This window comes from Palaemon carinicauda, chromosome 6 (assembly GCF_036898095.1).
Source record: "Palaemon carinicauda isolate YSFRI2023 chromosome 6, ASM3689809v2, whole genome shotgun sequence".
NCBI classification, from domain to species: Eukaryota; Metazoa; Arthropoda; class Malacostraca; order Decapoda; family Palaemonidae; genus Palaemon; species Palaemon carinicauda.
This window is the reverse complement of record NC_090730.1, coordinates 14,323,063-14,340,888: the sequence shown is the minus strand read 5'-3', so window position 1 is coordinate 14,340,888 and position 17,826 is coordinate 14,323,063. Positions and strand designations below refer to the sequence as shown.

General features: G+C 38.9%; 1 protein-coding gene across 1 annotated transcript in view; it reads right to left on the bottom strand.

Annotated features, from left to right (window-relative positions):
• Positions 1-4,803: 4,803 nt before the first annotated feature.
• Positions 4,804-17,826, bottom strand: part of arm (armadillo) — a 48,636-nt gene continuing 35,613 nt past the window's right edge. Inside the window, exons 5-13 of the mRNA XM_068374986.1 lie at positions 15,409-15,713; positions 12,567-12,868; positions 11,997-12,145; positions 11,385-11,591; positions 10,848-11,102; positions 10,069-10,239; positions 9,663-9,813; positions 8,251-8,496; positions 4,804-5,594 (exon numbers count right to left, since the gene is read on the bottom strand). Coding sequence (XP_068231087.1) covers positions 5,410-5,594; positions 8,251-8,496; positions 9,663-9,813; positions 10,069-10,239; positions 10,848-11,102; positions 11,385-11,591; positions 11,997-12,145; positions 12,567-12,868; positions 15,409-15,713 — 1,971 coding nt within the window. The 3' untranslated portion in view covers positions 4,804-5,409. The remainder of the gene's footprint in view (positions 5,595-8,250; positions 8,497-9,662; positions 9,814-10,068; positions 10,240-10,847; positions 11,103-11,384; positions 11,592-11,996; positions 12,146-12,566; positions 12,869-15,408; positions 15,714-17,826) is intronic.

The following is a 17,826-nucleotide window of genomic DNA, read 5'->3' as shown; positions in this document are numbered from 1 at the left end:
GTGGTTGGCCACAATCTTGTCTACGTGGGCTCTACCTAGCTTCACATCCCTGGCTAACGGAAGTGCCAGGGAGGGTCTCTGTTGAGACTGGATCACCAGAATTCCTCGGAGGAGGCCTCGGGCTCGTCCAGCCTGTGGTGTCTCCGAATGAGGCCTATCACTCTTCGATAGGCTGACACCTCCGCTGCTGAACCCTCCCCCTGACCATCCAGCTCCTCCGCAGGACGAACTGCTGCATGCGACGGGGCACCTCCGTTGGAGGCCTTCGTACGGGAAGAAGCCAAGGCCTTGGTCCTCTCCATCTCCTGGGGTTCTGGCTGGAGAACGGGCATAGCCGTCAAGACGGAGGCCTCCGTCCTCGGTCTATCCTTCCTCACGGAGGTCCACGTGTCTGCGGGTCTACTTGATAAGGGGAGCGTCCTTCACGATCCTGATGGCTCAGGGATGTCCTGGAGGTCTGGACGCGGCTGCCAGACCGAAGGGGCGACTCTCTCCGCTGGGCGGATGGAGCCGGAACCTTCGCGGACTTATGCCTGTCTGCTGGGACCTGGAACGTCAACTCCCTCTGTCGGTCGAATCTGCTACAGGACGAGTATCTCTCCGGAGAATGGGCTCTAGGGCGCCAACCTGAAGAGCCTGGAACTGCTGCCAACTCCAACAGTCTGCTGCGAGGTATAACAACCCACTCCTCGTCTGGGGAGCCACTTCTCCTCCATTTTCTTCTGGGGCATCCGGAACGTCTTTTCCCGTGGCGAGACCTGGAGCGGGAGCGCGAACTGGACTGCCTCCTGCGGGACTTCTCTCGATGTCTTCTGTGTTTTCTCCGGGCTTCGTCCTCCGAGGAGCAGGAAAAAACCTCGAATGACGAACCCGACGACTTGTAAGCCCGTTTAGGCGGGCCCAACTCACGCGAAGACGTAGGAGGGTTCCCTCGACGCTAGACCGACGGCGGGGCCTGTAAGAAGGCGTCCGGAAACATAGCAGATGGCACTGGAGGGGAGCGCAGACGCTCTTCAGTGGGGGACCAGGAACCAAAGCCCTCTTCCATTCTCAGCGGGGACCTGAAGGGCGTCTTCGGGGGTACCCACGCGAGGGGGTCTGATGTCAGCAAGTGTTCCTTCTCAGCGGTACCTTCGGCTGCATTAGTTCCTGAAAAACAAGCCCAAAAGGCTGGAGAAGAATTAGGGACATTTTTCCCCCACATAGGGTCAACAGAGGAGACATGCCCTGCTTGCACCAGGACTCCGTCCCCCACACACACTCCCGACCCTCCCTCAGGCCCCACACTTGCCTGGAAAGATGCCACAACTCCACTATCTTGCAGATCAGACTCCTGGGGAAGGACCACAGGCCTCTTCCCCGCAACGGACTTACCTCATCCCCTACTCGGGGTAGGGGAGGGTGGCAGGGAAGCTCGGTCCGACGACACGCCCGGCGAAGCAAGGGGAGAAGCGATGCTCGGCTTCTTAGGCGACTTCTTCGTCTTCTTTTTGGTGCCGTAACGCACCCACTGCACCTCGTTCCAGGACACGCACTCCGGACACGTGGCGGTAGGGGAACACACACTGCCCCTAAACGAAGAACACAAGGAGTGCGGGTCTAGTTCCGGTTTCGATAGAAACGCTCCACACGATTTACCGGCCATAGGCCCAGGACAACGGCGGGGATGCTCCATAATGCAGTAGGAAGCACTACGAGACACAAGAACGCACAGGGAAAGCAAAGGGAAAAGCACAAAGGAACCACGTGGGAACTGCGTGAGACACAAAGAGGTCGGGGACACTAAGAGTCACACTGGGATTAAGGAGAGCAGCGAGATGATATCGCGACGCGACCAGAGAACTTACTGGAGGTCGAGACCTGAGCAAGCATGCTCTCTGGCCCAGGGTTAGCCTCAGGGCGCGTATCACTCCGCCTGAGGTTACCCCTCATAGAAAATGGGTATAGGGTAAACTACACAAAACTCTGGTAGGTTGGGAGGAGATCCCAGATACTCCTAAGAAAGTAGTTAGAGTTAAGTACTCCGTGTTGGAACAAATACAAATTACAGTACTTTCAAATTTGTCATTGTTCAGTCACTAAATACAAACCTTTCGCTCTTTAAAGCGAAGAGTCACCCTAAAGCGGGTGGAAGTCCTAACTAAGTTTCAGGTTTTTGACCCGCGATGTAATCTGTGCTACGCACGAGCTTATAAGGAACTCGGTTTGACACCTTGCTAAACTCAGGTGCATTTGCACGCATTAGCAGCCTGACCAACGTGTGATTGTGTGACTGACTAGCAATGTGACTTGTCCAAGTAAGGGTTCTTGGAGTTAGAGGGCTTCTTCCTTGAATAAACCCAATGGACAATGCTCAATTCCCTCCTCGGTAGGGGAAATGGGGTCATAAATATATGAACATATATCAGGTCACACAAGGGAAATGGTTATCACCTGCAGACAACAAAAGTCAGCTTGAAGCGTACCGGAGATCACCAACGAACTTCAGTAAGTAGTGAAATGATTAATTCCAATATAAAAATTATATCTTTTCAGTAAGAACTCCAGTCACTCGTATAATGATATACTGTACACTACTGGCATCCTTGACCTAATGTACAGCACCCAACCTACCAGAGTTGAATGGAGGCCTGACGTATCTTTTTCCATTCTATAACTTTCTCTACCTTCCCTTCACCATGTGCAACAGCAAAGACTTTATTGAAGTTCTCATAAATGCTAGGGTGTATGAAACCTCTGGACCAAACAGCACTCATACCTTTCTCAAACTTATCAAGAAGCCTCAATGCAGGATGGCCCTCTTTTATTTTGGATGGCAAAACTGGGATAACTCTATTTTTGATAAGTTACTTTAGCATAGAATAGTAACTTTCTTCTCAGGCAAACCATAATGGCAGAAGAGATCCAGAGACCATGGGTCTGGCCATTCTCGATAGAAGGGACCACGTGGTTAAAGGTGGAAGTCGCCACCAAGCAGGGCTCCGCAGGAAACCCTATGGCTTTGGAAGCAAACGGCAAATAGTTTAATAACAAAAGTTTGTCATTTATGTCTACTAATGATTGGGCATCTAGTGAGATGTTAAAGTAGGAAACTGACACTGGTCTCATTAGTATTTACATCAGCTTGATAGTACAGTACAATCTTGTTTGTCTCCTCTCTTATACGTCACAAACTTTTGAGAAGGTTAATCAGCACCACAAACTAAACATCATCCTTCTACATAATTCTTTACAAAAGCTTATGTATATTTGGATAGATAATTTTTTTTTTTGCCTCTCTCCTTCAGTACCATCAAATGTTCAGGGTTATTTTTGTATGCTTTTATCTTTTTATTCTTAAATTTCTGTTGCTCTTTAATTAATAACATTATACACATACTTATGAAAGAACACTGGGGTTTCTGCATATTACAATGTACAAATTGAGGCAAGTAATAAGAAACCTTTTCGTAAAAAAAAACATTTTATTTGACTTATATCAGACATCTGATGAAAGATACACTACAAAACTAACAAAATTCAAGTTGTAATGAGGAAATAAATCCTGAGAGAGAGAGAGAGAGAGAGAGAGAGAGAGAGAGAGAGAGAGAGAGAGAGAGAGAGAGAGAGAGAGAGAGAGAGATGCAATTGAAAAATGAAGTGCACTTCATAGGAATGGTCTGTATTTAAAGGATCCTATGTTGATGAAAAGTGGAAAGAATATGATAGGGACATAAATTACAATGCACGGAAAGGAAAATTACTCCCTGACGGCTGCTTCAGTGCCTACAGATTACCAGTTTTTACAAGATGGAATAGCATTTGTGTGTCAGGTCGTAATCTGTACACGCTGAAGATGCCACTTCAAGGAAATTTACAGGTGATCAATAGCTTCAGCAAAGATACAAGACAAGGGGTTGGTAGAGATGATGACTTTTATCATTAATTCATATTAATACTGTGGCACAAAACTGAAAACATACAGGAATATGGATTGTATAATGTACGAGAGTAAACATGTGAAGAGGCAATTACCTAGACTCGATAAAAAAAAGGAAAGTTAATCAGGTTGAACTACAAAATGCTGACTTGGCTAACACTAATTACAGGCAAATGCTTCTCCACATCTCTCCTCATGTTAAATGAATGCATATACAAAATCGTCCAACTCAGTCAAAAAGACTGCAAACTGAGGCAAGTATTCTTGGATAATCAAGAATGTACAAAAGGAAGTGAGTTTTGTTATATATAAACTTTACATACAGCACAACATGAAGTAAGAGAATCTGAAAAACTCTTGTGTCTAAGTTCTTAATATAAAATGATACCTACAGAATCATGATGAACAATTTCAAGCGATTGCCCTAGAAACTTGCCAACTTCCACAATCTTTCAAAAATTTGATCAAAATCACATGGTATGTAAAAAAAGTACAGTACAAACATAAGACTCGATAAAACCATTTGACATCTACGCTATAGATTCTTCAGAATCCTAAGGAGAAAATAGGCTTCTTTACATATAATCATAATAAAAAGTGTGTCCATCTGAGGGTCAAATTCGAAACCTAAGTAAAAAGAGTTCATAACCACTAAAAAGTACTCTACAGCAATCTTGGTACAATTTACATTACATGATTGTCCATAACATTGTTTTAAAACTTCGGTAAACAAACTTTTAATACATGAATATATCCTACTTGTGAAAACTAAGATTTCTTGGTACGGGTTACCACTCATGAAATCTCATCGAGTAGTGACCAATACACAAAATTTGTGCATAACAAATGTTCACTAGCCTACTCTATTTATGATCTTTTTTAGAAAAAAAAAAAAGAAAGAAAAATCAAATCCTGGAGTTTATAAACATTTAACTAGGCTACTAAATAAAAATCTACAAAATTCATGACAGCAGCAGTAATTCTCAAACTGCCAAACATTCAACTCCCAACAAACACCTGGGTGTTCTGTAATACCTTGGCAGAGGGGAAAACACGACAGTATTTACGATTGTTAATGGAGGAGGGTGGGGAAGGTCCTCCATTATGTTTTTTATTATTTAAATATTGATAAAATATGTTTTTCGGAGCAGTTACACAAGACTATTAGTTTTGCCCCAAAAACGTCAACATGGCACCTATCATTGTAAAACAATTATTCTTGTTTAACTTATACTTCCAACCCATTACATCACTCTTCACTTATAAAATGCTTTTTTAGCTGCAACAGAGTGGGTGTGAGTCTGATATTCAGTAATTGTTTGATTTTGCTCCTTAAATTTAGAAGTCAAATATTTCTAAATGCAGAGTAGACAATCAGCTGTAAGCAATCATTAACTTCTGTACTGTATACATGAAGGAAAGCTGCTGCACACCCTTTATTATATATTAAGAGAAATGACTCCATATTTCCCTTTAATACCCCCACTGACTTAGAGATCCGTGTCATACCACGCTGCCATTTGATTATTGTCACGCGGCGGTTGTGGCGGTATCTGTTGATCAAACGTCAGGTCAGGGTGTCCGGGGTGTCCAGGCGGAAGGTCTCGCGGGTCTATAGGTCCATAGTTTGATCCTGGTCCTTGCATGGTGTCCACAGGTACATGATCGTAGCCACCTGAGAAAAATATTCAGTTTTTGTTTAGCTTGAAAATAATCCGTAAAATATAAATGGTAAAATAAAGTTTATTAATCTGTACCTTCCATATTACCATACAATGAAGTACACACTATTAAACATTGATATAGGCTTTTATCTACACTTTCATACTCCAAGGAAGTAAGCACTGCTAAAGAATTGCTTTCATACATTAATTGAAAGACATTTAATGCTTCAAGTTTGTAATGATACTGTACATAATCATGGCAATTTTAGACAAAAAGCTTATTGCTATAATGAATAATGTCATTTGAGGGAAAGGTCATTGGAGCTAAGCTTTTGTGAAAACCAATGCCAAAATATGCATCCTAAAATGACACTGTCAGAATTCTAAAAAACAGTAAAAGGGATGGATTTTTGTTCACTCTACTTTTATGTTAAATTTTGATTCTGGCATGATTATATGTTTTATTAAATTTATCCACAACTAGCATATAACAATCACACTAGACAAATTATTTATGATAATTAACACAAAAACTATAAACAACAAGGGAAAACAATAAAAGACCAATGGGACAAAAAAATTTTCAGTTTTACATATTTTAGTAAAAAAGTTACAAATGATGCACTCACCAAGTTATTTTGATTTGGTATTTGAACCTCTGTAGCACTTGATTTCTTTAATTATGAAAAATTTTAAGTAATTTTTATTTTTCCTAACATACATACCGAGAATTACCTCTTCGGAGGGTCCTTGGACCTCTCTCAATCTCGACCAAGATTTCCCGTGCTACCCCCCCCTATCTCGCTCCCGATAGTTCCTACCCCCCGCCGCCAGGATAATTCCTGCGGCCCGGATTAGGGCAGGACACTGCTTTTCCCGGGTCAGGATCTCATTAAGTCCTTGGTCGTGAGATGCGAATCATCTCACTCTCTCTCGGTTAAACTCTCGATCCTTTGGCGCGTTGTGATCCCACGTGTTCCCAGTGTACGGACTGGTGTTTTTTCGCAGTGTACCTCCCAAGTGTTCCTGTGCGTTCACTTTTCAACCGTGTCCTTACCCGGTGTTTAATTCATTTCCTTAGTGCTTGTGTCGTGCGTTGTGTACGTTATGGAACTGTATTCCTTGATTTTCTTCAAGGAACTGATAGCTGAAAGGAAAACTTTTTACAAGAAATCGTTCTTCCTCCCCTTATCCTCGGTGTTGCCGTGTAGGGGCAGCTTATGTTCCTCTTCAACCACGTGTCGGGACTACTGGTCCTGGAACGTAGTGCAGTAAGTGCGCTTCGGCACTAAAAGGAAGAATACATCCAGGAGGCTCGTAGGAAGACGAGCCTCTCTTCGCCAACTTAATTCCCGATGCCTCGTCGAATAGAGATTCTTATACAGCCATCTTCCCCTACCCAGAGTAGGGGACGAGGTAAGTCAGTTGCGGGGAAGTGCCCATTGCTCTTCCCCAAGAATTTGAGTGGGTGCGGTATAGCACCAAGAGGAAGTGGGCGACGAAGGGTTCGCCTAAGAAGACTGGCGCGGGGCGTCCCGCCGGGCTGAGCTTCCCTACCACCCTCTCCTACCCAGAGTAGGAGACGAGGTTGGTTTATTGTGTAGAAGATAACTCTTAAGAAGTAGTTCGAGGTAAGTACTACTTTCGGGAGTGTGTGGGGAGACAGAGTCCTGGTGCAAGCAGGCCACGTCTCCTTTGATGACCCCATGTGGGGGAAAATGTCTCTAATTCTTCTCCAGTCTCTTATCGTATTTTTCAGTCTCTGCTAGGATAATCCTCTTCACAAGTAATTTAAAAATTTCCTTTAAATATAACTGTTCTAATACATGAGAAATGTGAAACCACAAATCATTTTCTTATGGTGCATTGAACTTTTTCAAAAGTAACAGGCATTTGATACCCACTTAAGAGCTTGAGTGATCACCTATGGAGCAGTTCAAATAGCTGAAAAATAAATGAAAAAAAATCTGCCTGTCAATAGACACCATGACCACTATAATCAGGGTTAATAAACTTCTTTAAAATCCCAAATTAAAGGGTAACTTACCATGTAGAACTTTGTTTCTAGTTTAGGGTCATAGTAGCTATCTATCCCAGCTTATACATTTTTCCCCTAACAAGACATTACAGGCCAGTAACCTAAGGCAAAATATAATGCATTGCCTAACCTTTCCGGTAAAACTAATGCCAACCTAATAAATGTGAGGACATTGCAAAACATGCAAGTATTTCCCTACTGGAAATAATCAAGAGCTTATTTAGGAAAATATTTTCAAGTGAAGGAAGCTCTGGGTGATAGGAGGATAGATGTGAGCGAGGCAAGAGAGCGTGCTAGAAATAGGAATGAATGGAGAGCGATTGTGACGCAGTTCCGGTAGGCCCTGCTGCTGCCTCCGATGCCTTAGATGACCGCGGAGGTAGCAGCAGTAGGGGATTCAGCATTATGAAGCTTCACCTGTGGTGGATAATGTGGGAGGGTGGGCTGTGGCACCCTAGCAGTACCAGCTGAACTAGGTTGAGTCCCTTGTTAGGCTGGGAGGAACGTAGAGAGTAGAGGTCCCCTTTTTGTTTTTGTTTCCTTGTTGATGTCGGCTACCCCCCAAAATTGGGGGAAGTGCCTTGGTATATGTATATATGATTTTCAAGTATAATGGTGGTAAAACTAACCTTGATAATTTGGCCCGGCATGGCCTCCATGGACACTCGGTGGCCCTTGGCCATACATAGGATCATAATGGCCTTCAGGAGGAGCTATGAAATCCTGCAGATCAGGAGGCATGGCTGCCAAATCTCCTTGCCACATGGATCCATCCTCACGGAAGAGTGAATTTGTCAGTTCCATGCTAAGCCTCTTCTTGTAGTCTTGCGGTTTATCTTCAGACATCCTAAACAGCACAGCCGCTGCATATGTGGCTGAAAGAGAAAAATCTTATTTTACAACAGTTGATTTTCACAGCATTACTTGAAAATCTTAACAAATCCAAACTACAACACAAGAAATTCCTACAGCTGTAACTATTCAAATAACAGTTCAAAATACTAAACTTCAACAATTGAAAGAGAAAGAGAAATTAATACAAAATATCAGGAATAGGTTAGAGATAACCAACTATGGTAACTGAATGTTTATAATAAACAAGGCTATCAACTAATTGAATCATGAGTTCATGACAGTGATGCAATAGTCTTGAATGAATCAATATTAAAACATATGTTCTATTCAAACAGTTCTAAGGCAAGGTCAAACTGCTGCTCAATATTTTTGCAGTTTCAATAAACATTCATTCATCTTGACAATAAAGTGCTTCAGGTACTGTATTATGGGCTGTTATTGTCATTATTTATTGTAAACACTAACACTAGTTAAGTAACTGAGAGAGAAGAGAGGAGAAGAGAAAAGAGAGGAGAAGAGAAGAGAGGAGAAGAGAAGAGAGAGAGAGAGAAGAGAGAAGAGAGAAGAGAGAAGAGAGGAGAAGAGAAGAGAGGAGAAGAGAAGAGAGAGAGAGAGAGAGAAAGAGAGAGAGAGAGAGAGAGAGAAAGAGAGAGAGAGAGAGAGAGAGAGAGAGAGAGAGAGAGAGAGAGAGAGAGAGAGAGAGAGAGAGAGAGATGATCAATTTGTACTAAATAAAACCCCAGCAGCAGTTCACACACAGTACAGTATACTGTATAGTAGCCAACTAGTTCTCTTAGCCGCATAATCTACTATACTTTCGTAATTGATCTACAACCGAACAATGATTGCTATTATAATAGATTACTAATAAACTTCTTAGAATTTTACTTTGCATATAGAATGAGAGCCCTTTTAAGTAATAACTATATCTGTCTTTCTTCCACCTTTGTTTAATATAGTTTTTCTTATGACTATTTATACTTTGCAAAAGGAAGCTACTAAATCTACATACCGCAATGTAAATCACAGTACAGTATACACCATATGAACAAGAGAAAAACAAAATGTCTGATATAATAATAGGAGAATATTTTCTCTATGGAACCAAATTATCTTACAGTGTACCAATAACATAAGTGCCATGAAGCTCATCTCAGAGATATTACATGAAAATGACAAAACTTACCAACTCCTTCATTGCGTGAATGCAGAAGTTCTGTTAATGGGGCTGTGGCACCCTCTTGCTCTATCATTTCTGCTCCTTCTTTGTCTGCTGCAAGTTCACAAAGAACTCCGGCCGCAACCCGCTCAATATTCTCGATGTCATTGTATAACAACTGTTAAAAAGAAATTATATCAGTAGAGAAGCTAAAATTTAATTTTGCTTGTTTAATTTTCTTTTGTTTCTGCAGGTGTAATTCTATATGGAAGTCTATTATTACTCTGAACATAAACTATTTCAATTGACAAAAATAGCAAATTTCAAGTAATTTGATAAATCTATAAATTTTGAGGTGTAAATTAAATTTGTCTACTTATGCTATATAACCTATAACAAGCTAGCTAGCTAGTCATTGGTAATTACTACTTACTTGAACGAAAATGGGTATGACATTGAGACCTCGTATGATCGCTCGGTTATGAGACTCGCGTGCCAGAATATGAAGAGCACCTACTGTTCCTTCTACGATTTCTTCCATTCGTACACCATCTGCATATGCCCCAATACTACCAGAACCTCCACTGGCTACCGAAGAACGTTGCTGGAAGAGAAAAATAAATTATCTCTAATTTCAATATTTAATTAAGTTTTCTGCTTTGCTTAAACTGTTAAAGAAGCCAGAATTACAACCCAAACATAACACTAGAGCATTATTACAGTTACACTTAAATTATTGTTTTCAAATGTTAAGTGAAAAATGGCTCAAGGTAAAGTTCAATATGTTAAAATGGTGAAGTAGGTAAGAAAATAAGGGGAATACACAAAAAGGAAAGGAGTTAATGGGATATAAGAAGACCCTTTAATAACGATATGTGCCACATAAGATTATAAAATGATGTTCCTTATCGGAACCATTACAATGGCACATACACACACACGTGGGAATAGGTACAGTACGCATAAAGTTTTTATCACTAAATTATACTGTACATATTTTATGAAATCAACGGTATTTTGGAAAATTTCTTGATTTCAAAATTTCTAATTCATGCAAAGAATAGTATATACTTTAATATTATTATGGTGCAATACTTGATAGATGCAAACAACTTTGTATACTTTAATATTATAAACCATATTTGATAGTTTAACCCTCATAGAACTGGACTAAATATAAAACATGCATCATAAATAATCAAATCAACTTACCCTCTGTGTGTCCTGGAAAGCCCGAATAAGGAGCTGTACCAGGCGTGGAATGGCGCCAGACTCCCTCAAAGGAGCATGGTTGGCTGGGCAAAGAGCCAGGTTCCTGATAAGCCCGATGACAGCCTTCACAAGTGGCCAACGAGATGGTGGATGAAGTAAATTTACAATGATGGGGATACCGTTCTTCAAGCGGGCACCATTCTGGGCAACTTCAGCTTCTGGATGCCTGGCAGTTAAGTGACGTAATGCACAAACCTACAGGAATTAATAGGTCCATTGTATTAATTCAAATAGGCCTATGACAGAAAATGCAATTATTGTAAAATTAGAAAAAAATGATACCTACCAACAATTAAAAATTATTTTTAGTATGTTTTCCCTTACTAAATAAATAATTAACTGAAAAGGAATAGTCCTCAAATTACTTTTTAACATGTTTCAAAATTGTAGACGACCTGAAACTACTTTTTAAAATTTTTCAAAATTGCATAAGTTTTTTTTTACATTGAACTCATAAAACTCTGGTCAAGCACTCACAGCAGGCTCCGTAATTTCCTCCCTTTCACCCGCGCTGTAGATGGTGGCGACCAATGCTTCAACCCCACCAACTTGACAGACTGTAATCTTGTTACGTTGGTTGTTGCAAGTCAAGTTGGAGAGGATGCCAGCAGCACAAGTTACAACGTTGATATCACTGGCTCTCAACAAGTGCACCAAGTTTTGTAGGAGCTGGTCTAAACTATCCTAAAAGAGAAACAGAAAGATTACAGTGGCTTTTTTATTAACAGGGTTCATAATTTTATTAAATTCCTAGTCTGTCCCAAACTTGCCAACAAAATCCAAGGAATGATTGTACATTAATGATATCACATAAAAGGTTTCTTCCTCTTACCATTCAAGAGATATTTACGATTAATAAAAAAAATGGCTAAACGTGAAATTTCCCTACATCCAATCTTCCTTTTTCTTACAAGGAATATTAAAATAGGAGTATTATACAATAGCTAAACAATAATTCCTCAATCTAAAAAGCCCAGAAAAGACAAAGCATAAAACAGAAAAAGATGTTTCAACTAATCATACAATCACCACTAACTGGGACATGGCAACCTACAGTAAACATGGGAGTAAAAACCGCTAGTTACTTACAACTTTGGTGGCAGCATCTGACAAGTTACGTAGAGTCCAGAGGCAGTTCTGTACCAGACGTGTGGACTGGTGGGTCAAATGCATGGCAAGAGCCTGCATTCCACCAGCTTCAACAATAGCAGGCTTGTTGCTTGAGCACACAGACAATACTGTTCAGAAAAACAAAGGTTATTTATGAAAAACCAAGCTATTCAAAAGATGCAGGTTTTTTTTTTTCTTTTATTCTATGCAGCAGTTTTTATCAAATTAGCCATGCAATGGACTCGAGAAATGCAGTTTTTAAAAAATTTTACTTTCTTGAACAAGTAAAACAAAGCCTTAAGGTAAATTTAAGGCAAGCTTTATTTAGGAATCAAGTTACTTTAATAGGGTCTTATTATCATTAATTATAATTATTTTCTATAAAGCATCATAACCCTCTTCAATTAAAGCGAATAAGGTTTAAATGTTAAATTCATCCTATCTATTCATATTATCAGGGCCAGGGCAAATGTCTCAATTTATTAACATCCATCTTCAAGTGCATCCTAATGAAGATTCCAAGAAAACGTATGCCATAAAATATCATACCTTTGAGCACTCTTGAGGTAGTCCATAGTAATTTTTCGTATGTGTAGGAACGCAGGATGCGAACAAGTTCTTGAGGTCCCTGAGATGCCAAAATGATGAGTTTTGATTCTTGATTACCATAAGCCAAAATTTGAAGGCAGTCGGTTACAATGGCAAGGAACTTAACATTGTTACGCTGAAGGAGGGCCACCATCTTTTGCAGGCCCCCAGCCATTCGTACAGCTGTCTTTGACCCCTCCTGATGCAGCAGGAGGTTGTGAAGTGTTGTGATGGCATAGAAGAGCACAGATTCTACTGGCGAGCTATAAAATGAGACATACAAAACTTTAAGTCATCAACAACTTTGTTCAATAACAATGTTTAAATTATCAAATAATGTTCAACAACACCTTAAGTGTTTCACATCTGATTTTTCTTTTAGCTACACAAATGTGCCAATAAATCAACTATGAAACAGTGGCCAAAAACAAAATATTCCCTTCTCAATTTAAACGGTTGTAATTTAATTACATATTTGGTAGCATCCTATACCTTTTTTTTTTCTTTTTTTTTTTAAACTTCTACAATAACAACATTCAACCTTTATGAACAAATCTAGAATTCTTTGGACAAGTTGATTATTCATACTCAATACAAATTGCTTTTAGTGGCAAACCAATTATTTATAAAGGCAAGCAAGAAAAATTCAAAGAATAATCATGAAGGAACATGGCCTGAATACAGAAAAGTTACCACATAAATCAAGAAAACATATCTAGTTTCTTTATAGTGCATTATTACACACATTTCATTTATCTATCATACCTAGCCCTTTTAACAGCATAACTATTTTGCAAATGAGTTAGACTGAAATAAACTCTCATGAAATACATTCTTATTGTTTCTTCAGGTACAGTGTTTTTATACTGTACCATAATCCATGAAAAAACTTTGATTACAAAAACTATAGTCTTGCATAAAAGATTACAGATGTTCAGTACATTTATGAAAGTTCAAGGACTCATATTATCTAAGATAGAGCAAGATCTTTGGCAAGAGCATGACAGGACTACCAGACAAGCCATTACATGGATGCATCAAAGTTCTAGGAGTGAACGATGGCCAATACCTATGGAGGAACCTGGGAGGCAATTTGCATTAAACATCATTACAGGAGAGGCATTAGTCTAATTTTGCAAAGGATTATTGCATACAAAATTTGACCATCATAACCTATTTACAGTAATACAGTTCACCACTCCCACAAACTTGAGATGAGAAAAAATCCTACCAGATCCTCTCCTTAACTCTGCACACAACTTCAGTGCTTTGATATCCTAAGCTCCTCACAAGACACCATTCAAGTTCATAGCATAATTTTCAAAACAATCGCACAATCATTTCCATTAAAGTGCATCTTCCCTTTTTTTCTTTGCTAGCTATAATAAATTCAATTTTTCTTACATGGATTCTTCTCTTTATTCCCATCAACCCCCTTCTAAACCTTTACCCAGCTTTCCTTAACTACTGCTGCCAACTCTAAATCTTCCGTATAACCCAACTCGTAGAAGCTTCCTCAACTAAACTCCCTTATAAACATTTCTAATATTATGATATACAGCAATAGACTCAGGAAGCCTTTTTGATGAGCACGAAGAATTAACTAAAATTCTTGATAGATTGTAGTTTCTTTAGATCTTGTGTTATTCAACTTTGGCAACCATTAGATGTCCCTGACATTGTCAAAGTCATGATCACCTATACGACCTATGTTGTAAACAAAAATTTTCTAAATGTTCATTGAAAATAAAAGAGTATGCCTTAGTATATAAAACAGGCCTTCGCTTGTGTTACGAGCCTTATTTGAACCATAGGATATGCGATCTAAAATAGAGATACAAAAGAACTTATTTTTTAGAGATCACAGTTTTCACTCAAAAATTCATAATTTTCATAGTTTTCTACCTCATAAAATATAATCTTTTAAGCAAATAACAAACCCAAAATTAAAGCTATTAGCTCAAATATTAAGATCATTAGAAGAATTTTAAAATGTTATCTATTTTTCTATTGCAAGTGGCCAAGACACTGTTCGTGGGTATGTGTTAATATATTGAGGTTGTTAAAGGAACAATTACTGTACAGTAATATCAACCACCTATTGAGTCTATCTTATAGCTCTGCCTATAAAATTACCATCTAATATTTTGTCTGGGTACTTTTCAAACTCCTCCTAAAACTCCATAAATATGAGATGGTACAGTAAAACCTTAACCCTTTTTACATGATACTTAAGAGTTTACTCACTACAAAGACCTACAGTAATCCTATCTTGTATGTAACAAAACTGACAGCATTTCCTCCATGTCCTGTTATTGTATTGTCATATCACACTCAATCTTTTTTTTTCTAGAACTTCCACACTGAAATTTATATAAAATAAATCCATCATGGTGTTCTAGGAGACTTGTCATTTGCCAAGAGTGTCTTTTACAAATCTTCACAACTTACATGAAACTAAAATCGATTGAGATACCATAATAGAATTTCATTCTCATGAATGGGTAAAAAGTTTTAATACAAGAAAAAGTACCATTTCATTCATAAAATATCTGTTCTACGGACACTTTGTAATATTTCAAGGTAAACACAGTATACAAGATCACTTGCTACAATACTGTACTATGCAAAATCTATTTAAAATGTAATCTTTTCCCGACTTAGAACTCTCTTCCTCTATATTTTCTTCAATTATTACTTTTAGTTAATTACAATCACAGTTACTGATTGCATAGGACCTGGAAGCCAAGAGGATGCCAGTCCAACTGGCCCCGGTACCAACTAAACCTTTTCTATATCATACCTCAAAAGCTTGACTAGAGCTGGAATGCCACCTGACTTGAAGATGGCTAGGAGACCTTGTCGGTGGTGGGACAAGTTGTGAAGTGCGCCAACTGTGACTCGAGTGGTTTCCAGGTCATTGGAGTTGCTCAGGGCACGGACAAGAGCAGCCACCATGGGCTGGGAGTTCATGATTGCATGTCTTGATGCTTCCTTTTTGCTGAGTCGGTGAACCATCATCGCTGCCTGAGACACTACAACTTGATCCTCATCGTTCAGTAACTTTATGAGCTCAGGGATGGCACGTGTTGCTAAATCTGCATCATCCTGCACAAAATCACATTATAATTAATAATACGAAATATTCATCTGATTCATCCAATTTTCTCTGCTTGCAAAATACCTTCTCCTCTAGGGACCATTGCACCACCTGACGGTTGATGGCAACTAACTCGTTCCTATACGACATATTTCTTCTACTTTTCAGTTCTTGAAATCGAAAAGCCGATCATTAGTCTTTAGACATCACTGAACAGTGGAGGATGAGGGAGACTTATATGAACATCAGGAGAGTATAAAAATTAATTTTATCATTAAAATTCTCCCTATTTTTATAAAACTTCCCTGATAATAATATTGCTGATTCACACCCCAATTGAGATGGGATAGTGTAATAAAGAGATGGGAAAGTAACAATCTAGGTTAAAAAAGTGTATCAACCACCCAAAAATCATTTAAAAGGTAACCACCCTTATCAGTCGGATTGCAAACTTGAATCCACTATCCACCTTTTAAAACTAGTCCTCTATAAAAACCAAAACCTTGAACACTTACTGAGACCAATAAAGAAATAAATTAAAACTAAATTTACCCAACTAAATCATATTTACATCACATCTCTCACTGTTACCCCAAGCCCTAAACCTGGTTAAATTTTTAATAAAAGTGGCTACCTTTCAGATAGACCCTTGTGAAAACCAAATACTGTATGTAAATCATTGACATTGACATTTAATTTCTTTTTCACACAAAAATAACTGAACTACCACTTTCTAAATATAAACCTTTACTTCCTTTCTCTGATTTTAATCTAATTTGCTGTGTGACCTTTTCACTAAACCTTTATCTAGAGACAAAATTGTATTTCAGGAAAGATGACATACGAATCTAAATTCATAAACCAATAGGAAATTTTACTCTCAATATATCAGTATTGTCATCCTATCACTTTATAGCTTTCTGATGTATCACTACCTTTGCTTTTCAAAAAGATATGTGCAACATATAATCTATGATCTATATGAATAAATAATTCTGCGATAAGGTAAAGAGATAGAATCCTCTTCCCACCCTCAAACTCCCATTACAGGAAAACTATCAGCAGTCTATCAAGTTTTTTATTGATAAATTGAAGTTATATTTGCGAGATCTAAAAGAAAAACTTGAAAACCTTAAAACGAGAACTTTTTAGAAAGTAGAATTACTCTAAGCCATTCTGACAGTTATAGGTTTTTAAAAGTAAAAATTCTTAATAGACCTACATTCAACCCTGAAGAGAATACATTTACACCCAGATATTTGACAAGGCTAGCTTTCCCAGTATGACCTAAACCTCTATAGCCTTCATAGATAATTTTGTCTAACAAAAAACCAGAATTTCATCAAATTTCCCAACTAATTTCTGACTGAAAAACCTCTCAATTTGCCCCAATCCAAATAACCATTTTAAATCAGCCAGCAGCTTGCCAATCTCTATGCACTAAAAAATGTGCCTTTGTTGAATTGGATAAATATCTTGGGAAAGGCATTTGTTTCTTGAACAAGGGATGGTTGGAGGCCAGAAGTCTCCTTGACCAGGAAACGGAACTGGTTGGAGTCGCCTCCCAGTCAGATAAACGAAAATATTTTATAATAAGTAAAAGGTCTACTACTGTAGTTGCAATGGCATTTAGGCAGACTGCCTTCTGTGTGTGATCTGCAGTGTGCAACCTTACCACATACTACGTCCATTTACGTAAAAGAACTATGGGTGATGAATTAAAAGTCGAAGGTTCTAAATACTGTACTCCCATATATTAAAGACACAGACAAACCTGAAAGCGAGATATGTCCGCTGATTGTCACACCTAAGCTACCACTTTACAATGACTGGGTTATGCATCGTACACGGCAGAAACTAATGGTGGTGTTTTCCCATACAATTACAAGTTGCCACAATCCATAATGAAGATACTTGTGTTCATACAATAAGTAAACCATTGATAAAGGATACACAGCGACAAATGTAACAACTCTGTAAAGCAATAACTTAATTCACAAGAGTGCAAGTGAGCTGCACATAATGTATGTACCATACAATGCATTTTATATCTACTGTACATACATGCGTCTCCTTTAAGCTCATAGCACTGTTTTAAGGGGAACATAGACTACTCAACCA